This window comes from Pinus tabuliformis, chromosome 2_1, assembly GCF_031772625.1.
Source record: "Pinus tabuliformis cultivar Carrire ecotype Pingquan chromosome 2_1, CPIR1, whole genome shotgun sequence".
Classification (NCBI taxonomy): domain Eukaryota; kingdom Viridiplantae; phylum Streptophyta; class Pinopsida; order Pinales; family Pinaceae; genus Pinus; species Pinus tabuliformis.
In genome coordinates, this window is record NC_142299.1 from 579,770,635 (window position 1) to 579,778,966 (window position 8,332).

Sequence of the window (8,332 nt, forward strand, 5' to 3'; positions counted from 1 at the left end):
TTTAATATATGAGTAAAATATTATACATTTTAAAAATCATTTAACAATATTTTTAACTATGACAATCAACCCATTTTATTATAGAAATTTTAAGTCGTAAGTAGATTTTGTCACAATCTCTTGTACAACATGTCAATATGACATATGCATGTCACATTAACTAAAATAACATAACTAACTTAGATATAAATCTTAACTATAGATCTCTTAATACTATTATAAAAATTTCAACATATTCTATGGAAACAAAATATCTATTTTAATATATTAAAATAGACATGTTTATCTATTTAAATATTCTAAGATATTCAATAAAAGTTAAATCTCTACTATTTCACTAGTAATTAAATTCAAATATAAAAATCTTATTCTAAAATACATATAACTTTTTACCTATTTTAATTATAACCTATTTTGAAGTAAAATGTTTTTTTTCCTAGCCGCAAGGGTTTGCTCAACGAGTCAAATCAATGCTTCATCGTTCGGGAGGTCACAGGGTCAATTCTCCCTTTAGCCCTTTGGGTTGGCCTAGTTATTGGCCACGGGGCTTGATTCCCTTCGGCGTCGATCATCCCAGATATTTTCATCCCAGTTATTTCCGTGGACGTAGGTCGATCAACCCAGATATTTTCGTGGACGTAGGTGACTCCTTCAGGGTCGATCAACCCAGATATTTTCGTAGACGTAGGTCAATCATCCCAGATATTTTCGTGGACGTAGGTGACCCCTTCGGGGTTGATCATCCCAGATATTTCCATGGACGTAGGTCAATCAACCCAGATATTTTTGTGGACGTAGGTGACCCCTTTAGGGTCGATTATCCCAGATATTTCCATTTCCATGGACGTAGGTGACCCCTTCGGAGTTGATCATCCTAGAGATTTCTGTGGACGTAGGTCGATCAGCCCAGATATTTCTGTGGACGTAGGTGACCCCTTTGGGGTCGATCATCCTAGATATTTCTGTGGGCGTAGGTGACCCCTTCAGGGTCGATCACCCCAGATACCTTCGAGGGGTCGATCAGGGTCGATCATCCCAGATATTTCCGTGGACATAGGTGACCCCTTCGGGGTCGATCATCCCAGATATTTCCGTGGACGTAGGTGACCCCTTCGGGGTTGATCACCCCAGATACCTTCAGGAGGTCGATTAGGCCAGATATTTCCATGGACGTAGTGGTCACCCAATGACCAAGGTGAAAAAAAAAATTAAAAAATTCCAAATAATAAAATTTACTTATACACATTGTGATTTGGTCTTGGATGAAGCTTCCCACCAAAAATGGACATTTTTATTATTCAATTAGGCTTCTGTCATCGTAACAAAAAATATTTTGGTAAAAAATTTTGTCTCGGATAAAGCTTCCCACCAACAATGGACATTTTTATTATTGAATTAGGCTTATGTGATCATAACATATTTGACAAAAAATCTTTTGCTATAAATCATATAAGAAAAAATCTAATCAACCAGTTTCGAACCAACTATATCGTTTCAAACAACTAATGTATTCATCTTCTAAACTTCCTTATAACATATTTTCTTTTAGTTGAAATGTTCAAAGCTGTAGAATCGGAACAACCTGTGAGAATACGTTTTGGGCGACGATATTGTTAGCATGTTCTGTGGGATGGAAAGAATCCCAAAACACGTATTTTGATGGATCTCGACAGATGACGGTAATGGGGTTGCATAATATAGCTCCCTCCAGCAAACCCGTTCCACAACAACCTCTCCTCGCTTCCTCAAATCCTTCAACACATTTATTTATAAACAGTTAGTAAATTCCGCACATACATGGCTTCAAACCTGATTTAATCTCAGATTTAAGTATATTTTGAAAATTTCACAACTATTTGACTTCATTTATATGCTAAAAGATTTTTGAAATGCAGGAACTTATTAAATATAAAATGTTAAATGGAACAGAAATATTACCATAGTTACTCGGATTCTGGATGATGTCAAGCAGCTTATCATATACGTTAACATAAGCCATTTTAAGACCAGGAAGTGTGGGCTTCAATGTTTCTAATAAAGATGCGCATTTTTTATCAAATGAAATCGCAACATCATTAAACTCATTAACGCATGCGTTACCGGTCAAGTTATGGAGAGTAATTTGTGAAGGCAAACATCCGAAAGCAGGAAGTCCGATAAGGGAAAAAAGGGTGGCACCTTCCTTGGAAATATTCTGTCAAAAGAGCCATTCGGTATCAGAACTTTATCATCGTAAATTTGGTATCAGAACTTTATTTGCATGTAAATTTTGTTAAAATTGTTTAATTATTTTATCATCAATTTTTTTAACAGAGATCAATTCATTCCTTCAATGTTCCTAAAACCACCTCAATCATAGTCCCATATCAGTTTTCAAAAACAAATCTAATCAAATCCTCATCAATTTGATAAAAGAATGGTGATAAGAGTTTATCAATTTTGCTTATTGCAGTTCATTGATAATAGTTGAAATTGTTTATTGAGAAAGGAAAATCCACAGATAAAGGTTTTGTTGTCATAATGTCTAAATATCCAGGAAAAGATTATAAGACTATAATAGTATTATGGATATACGAATATAACAGTATTATGGATATACAAGGAACATGATTTGAAAACACAGACTTACAGGATGACAAGGAAGGAAGGAAAGCACATATTTGAAAGAACATTTTTTAATTTTAGAGGAGTTTAATGGCAAGAGCAGCTTTCTTTCTTCCGGGGAGAAACAGTTTTTCTTTTATCTATATTTCTGTATATTTTATGTGATCAACAGCATCTGGTTTTTATTAATAGAAGGTTAAATGTAATGTTTTAATCTGTATTTTGATACCTCTTTTTCTGTTAAACGCATTAAAATTTTGTGTGGGGGTTTTGGACATTTTGAATTTGTAACAGAGATGGTATGATAAGCTATGCGGTATATTGATGGAAACAGAAACATGAATATGTCAATTTTCTCATAATTTATGAATGAAAACTTTTTTTTTTTAAATGTTTAAATACAAGTAAAATCAATCAAAATATAATCACTAATTTGACAACAATATGATTACCTGTATGAATTCTGATAGATGGCCGAGAAGGTGATCCTGGTACTCTGTAACATTATAGCTTGCGTGAGTAATGGGATCCAAATAATAATTATTAGCAAAGTCATCGGTTCCCATGCTTATCAAAAACAGGGCTTTCGATATTATCTGGGTAGCATTCTGCAATCCTACCAAATCGACAAGCTTCTGTTGATAAAGCCTGAAATTCTTCAGCTGCTGCCCCAGAGTTAGAACATTCTGCATGAAATGAAGGAATATAGATTAAATAAAAGGAGTCATTTAGAGGAATTGCTCAAAAATTTCAAATTTTTTTGTAGAGGCAGTGTTTGAATCTTGTTTTTATGGTGGAAATGGATTTAGCACTATCGAAAAAGTCTAGGACACCTAAAATTTCAACATTTAACAACTAAAGCTTGGATTTACAAAAATCCTTGCCAGATTTTCTCTAAATACGAGCAGAATTTCCATAACTTTTCCCGCAATTCTCTGGCTAGTTAGACTACGACTAAATAAAATATATAAATTTCTTTTAAAATATAGCAATTTTGACCGATCTTATATAGTTTTTTTTGTTTTTTTTTTTTTGAATAAAGACTAATTCTATTAAGATAAGAAAATATAGTACAGTCTAGCTTGCATGAAAGTGAAGCAGAAAAGCAAGGGAGCCGAAGGTGAAAGACTATCCACCTCGCTCCATAGAGACTAACAAGGAGAGGGCCATAGAAAACACAGGAATACAAAAAGCTAGAACTAAGCAGATAGATCTACCCTAAGAGGGCAGTTACTGCCACACGACATTTTTTTCCTTTTGTCTTGCTTACTTTGACCCATCCAGAGGGGTTTGGCTGAGCCGTGACAAGTTGTAGACTATTGGCGGCGGAATATCCTTATCAGAGTCTGAGGACGAAGATAGATGAGAATGTTTCTGAGACATCTGAGAGGCGGAGGGGTTTGCCGGATCGACCAAGGGAGCATCCAGCAGAATCTCAACATTATGCCCATCTGCTACAATTTCCTCCTCATCCGAACTGGAGGAATCTATATCGTCCATAGGAGGGGGAGGCACACATGGATTCCAGCTTTTAGATTTGGGTTTGCGATTCAGATTCTTCTTTTTGTCGAGGAACTGGATACAAGAATTCTGGAGGTGCCCCATTTGATGACAATGGCGGGAACAAAAAGCAGTGTTCTTGTAATCCAAGGTTTGAGTCCAGTGGAAATCTCCATACTTGAGATTAATCTGATTTGGCAGTCCTTTGTTGATATCTATTTCTGCACAAAATCTACCGTAGGTGTAGAGTCCATTTTCCTTCCATGAAGAATCTACAGACAGGTAGCGTCCTAAGGTGTTTGCAATGGCTAAGAAGACAGAGACATGCCATAGATGCGCCGGAAGATTCGGGAGTCTAACCCAAATGGGAATCTTGGTGATGATAGCTGTAGAAGGGTCGAAGTCTGGAAACCAGGGGGGGTGAGAAAAAGCCCAGCCGAGCCCCAGAACGAAGGGCCTCCCGTTATTCATTTAAGTCAAAAGCCACAATCAAGAATCCTTTTGAACATAAGTAGATCTCGCTTTTTTAAGTCCAATTGCTATGGATCCATTGATATAGATCTGATGTGCGAGGCCAGAGCCCATTAAATCTGCATATGAGTGTGGAATCTGCAAAAATCTGATAGCGATCGTCAATCCCAGGATGAGAGAGATTGATGGAAGGAATTTCCTCTGATTTGTCTACCAAAAATGGCTTTGGAGCCCCAGATGGTTGGGCTGGTTGTGCAGAGGGCTGCGGTTGGGCAGTGTCTTTGCGGACTGCATCTTTATAATAGAAAGAAGAGGCAGAGGAGGTCTGCCTAAAGGAACCACCTCTCAAACGAAAGGTAGCCACAATAGAAGCATCCTTATGAATGTTGTAAGAGGAGAGAGGAAGGGGATTCATAAGTTGCTTACCCTTATATAGCAGTTTGAGGTAAGAGGAGGGGATCCTCAGCCGAGGTTCGAGTTTTTGCAAGAGATCTTGCATGAGATCTGTTGTGTGTATCCATTGCATTGTCTTTTTGCTTGAGAGATTGACTTGGATCTGCAATGCATGTGTTTTTTCAGCCAGATCTCGTTGGTTCAAGAGAGAAAGCTGCTTCAGATTTGTGACCGTCTGAGGTTGCCGCTTGACAGTTGCATGCCCAAAAAGTTGGGTTTTTTAAAGCTTCTTGTTCTTCTGGGCTTCAGATCTGTTGGTTCAACGGCAGATCTGAGCAGCTGACTGCCATCCATGGTCAGGACGCCCAATCCAGATCTGTGCAGTGACCCTGCAAACGCATCTTGGACTAGATTGGGTGTGTATGAAGGATATGGAAAAAACGAGATTGACCTTGCCGCAGTGTCGGTGGGGTGATACCCATTTCCAAGACCTCCAAACTTCTTGGGCTCGCAGCGCCTGAGATCGGCCACGAGCAGAGTCCTGTCGTACCTGACGAGAATATCTTTGATCTCCTGCTTTGACTGCTCGTCTACGTATTTTTGGTAGAAGGCGACCAGGGCCTTGGCTATGCTCTGTCGAATAGCATAGATCTGCGATGTGTGTCCTCCTCCTTTTACCCTGATTCTCATATCGACGCCGGCGAAGCGGTGGCGGCCCAGCAGAAGAATGGGTTCGAAAGCCTTGTAGCGGAGAATCTCCGGCTCGATTAGCTCAATAGGGCGTCCATTGATCTTAATCAAACCTCGCCCTCGCTTGCAGTGTGTAACAGCAACGGCCGTCTTCTTTCGGCCGAAGCACTGGACAGAATCCACTGCCGCCATGGTTTGATAGATGATCAGGGTTTTCTCTATTTTACTGATATAGTATTTGCTTAAATTAACTTAACCTTTTGACCCATCTTATATAGTTATAAGAATACTTAAATAATATTAAAATTTGTAACAATTCAGGTACAAATTGATTTATTATTATAAAATTGTGAATTATTTTTAGAAAAACTTTTAAAAATCATAAAATATAAATGTTAAACCTGTAAATTTTACCAAATACAAATCGTATATGAAATATCTTTCTATATACTAAATCCTTATATAACTCTAACGTCACATGTGAAACAGGTACTAACAACATGGCGTGAGGTACTATCATCGTATCCAGCAGCTGCAGAGGCAAAGCTGGCCCCGGTCAGAATTTGTGAGCCATTGAATTCAGGATCCAAAGATGCGGGCACTATATCTGGAAGGCCTAATAATCCAGCTGTAAATGTTGGGAGAATTAAACATAAACATTATTACTCGAAGATAATAAGAGTATTATAACGGGAAAAGTTAAATCTAGATTTTTCCCGAAGGACTAACATTTTAGAATTGTCTTCATTTGATTTTAAACATTAAAATTCTAAAAGAGTTAGTAATGGAACTTGTTTTTAAAAAAAAAAAATTAGACATAAAAATTCCAGAAATTAGAATTAGTGATAAAATTTGCTTTCTACAATTCCAAAAACTAGACTCTGATAATATTTGCTTTCTACACAAAATAAAAATATTAGAAAAAATAATACCTAAACATTGGAAACTAAAAAACTAAAAAGAAAGGAATGGAAAAGCTGAACCCAAACATTTTTCCAATGGATAATAACAATCCTGGAATTGTGCTAATTTTATAGAAAATTGTAGGGGACCAATTAGAAGCACCTGTAAATAAAAGCTACTATCAGATCCTAAATCGGGTAATGCAAACCCAGCCATGAGATATTTTATTTGTATATTAAAATGGGAATGTGAAAAGAGGTGGGGCAGTAGTAGATACAAAGTATATCAGTTACTAATCTTCCGTTGGAAAATCGACCAGTGGCTCTGTGATCCACGAAATCTCTCCCATATGGACGAAAGTTGGCCTTCACAGCCGTTATAAGTCCATTGTTATTACCGGAATCTACAGTCGAATCTCCAAATATGTACACGGCTGACACCAAAGGCTTTGTGGCGTTTATCTGTGAGTATGTTAACTTTGATTTACAGAATACTAGGAACATACTCAGATATATTACAATACAGAAACTAAGACGCCCCTCCATAGCTAATGCTTTGTCTGAATTTCTCAGAGTGGAAGGGGAATATGAAAAGAAGCAGGAATAGGCGCAAAGTTAGATGTCATTGGTGACCCACAACTAGATCTCACTCGTGAGGAACTGTCACTAGTCACCAATAGAGACACATATGTCATTCCAACATCCAAATGTCACGAAAGGCAATGAGGAGCATTTATAACGAATATTACACACTGGTATTATGCGCAGATAAAGACGGAGGAATGGTTCAAGCTCGATTGGATATGAATCTTATCATTCTTTTTCCAAAACATTTAATTCCTTTTCAAGAACATTAACTAATGCTAGTCCAAAACATTTAATTCCTTTTCCAAAACATTAACTAATGCTAGTATTAATGTGTGATTTAGTTTGAGGTTTCCAGATATGAATGATCCATACAAACTATTATCCAAGGTTTTTTCCTCCCCGCCTAGGGAAGATGCCAAATAAGATGATAGTTTAATTCTATTGGTTCCTCGTAAATTAATACATATTTTTTATAGGCTCCAGTAAGCTCTGGAGCTAAAAACTTTAGGTACGCTAGGATAAGGATTAATGCTATCGAACCATTTCCAATTACTATAGTCCCGTCGCCTGATGACACGGACTAATAAGAGTGATAATGGTCTAACAACATGCTCTCTATTTTTTTTGTTGTTGGGTAGATATGGGTATGTTGGAGTGATTAAGGTAGTGCACAGTTTGCATTTTTGTACTTTGTGATATCTCTTTTGGTAATGATGCGATTAAGGTAGTTTGCAGTTTACACCTTTTGTACATGGCATATTTATGTTTCTGTAATTTGTTATAATCGACACTGGTTATGCATTTTTTTGTATTTTTGAGTAAATACTATTAAGCGCTTGAATTATGTCTTAATTATGTATTGATTCACTAAAATAAGAGTTTGACTGTGTTTATGTGACATTTTTCTAAAACATTTTTACATAATAGGGCACTATGTAGTGGTGTGGAGTTAGGGAAACTATTCAAATTTCTAAGTCAAATATTTGTGTTAAATAAAGTGAAAATTAGTGTTTTGTAGTGCATTCTAGATGGAAGTGTGTTGAAGAGGTGTCCCATAGCGAGAATGTGTGCACATGTGCAGAAGTCAATGTATAATGGTTCTCCCACACATATCGTTTAATAAATTTTATATGTGTCAATAATTCCAGTGATTGTAATATGCTATGACGAATACATTTTTCCAA

General features: G+C 36.9%; 2 protein-coding genes across 2 annotated transcripts; both read right to left on the reverse strand.

The window, feature by feature from the left end:
* Nucleotides 1-1,373: 1,373 nt before the first annotated feature.
* LOC149201778 (GDSL esterase/lipase At5g03810-like) lies at nt 1,374-7,106 on the reverse strand. The gene is made up of 5 exons (XM_089403013.1): nt 6,839-7,106; nt 6,156-6,286; nt 3,057-3,290; nt 1,939-2,194; nt 1,374-1,752 (listed from the first exon to the last, which is right to left on the reverse strand). The coding sequence occupies exons 1-5, from the start codon at nt 7,104-7,106 to the stop codon at nt 1,559-1,561; spliced, it is 1,083 nt and encodes a 360-aa protein (XP_089259139.1). The 3' UTR covers nt 1,374-1,558.
* LOC149201779 (small ribosomal subunit protein uS9-like) lies at nt 5,038-5,899 on the reverse strand. The gene has a single exon (XM_089403014.1). It carries the CDS (start codon nt 5,848-5,850, stop codon nt 5,188-5,190), a length of 663 nt encoding a protein of 220 aa, XP_089259140.1. The 5' UTR covers nt 5,851-5,899; the 3' UTR covers nt 5,038-5,187.
* Nucleotides 7,107-8,332: the final 1,226 nt, after the last annotated feature.

Coding starts and splice junctions, on each gene's coding strand:
- LOC149201779 (XM_089403014.1), bottom strand. CDS start 5,850: ATGGCGGCAGTGGATTCTGTCCAGTGCTTCGGCCGAAAGAAGACGGCC.
- LOC149201778 (XM_089403013.1), bottom strand. CDS start 7,106: ATGGAGGGGCGTCTTAGTTTCTGTATTGTAATATATCTGAGTATGTTC. Junction 3,291..6,155: donor ATAGTACCTCACGCCATGTT/GTTAGTACCTGT, acceptor CATTTCATGCAG/AATGTTCTAACTCTGGGGCA. Junction 2,195..3,056: donor ATCTATCAGAATTCATACAG/GTAATCATATTG, acceptor CTCTTTTGACAG/AATATTTCCAAGGAAGGTGC.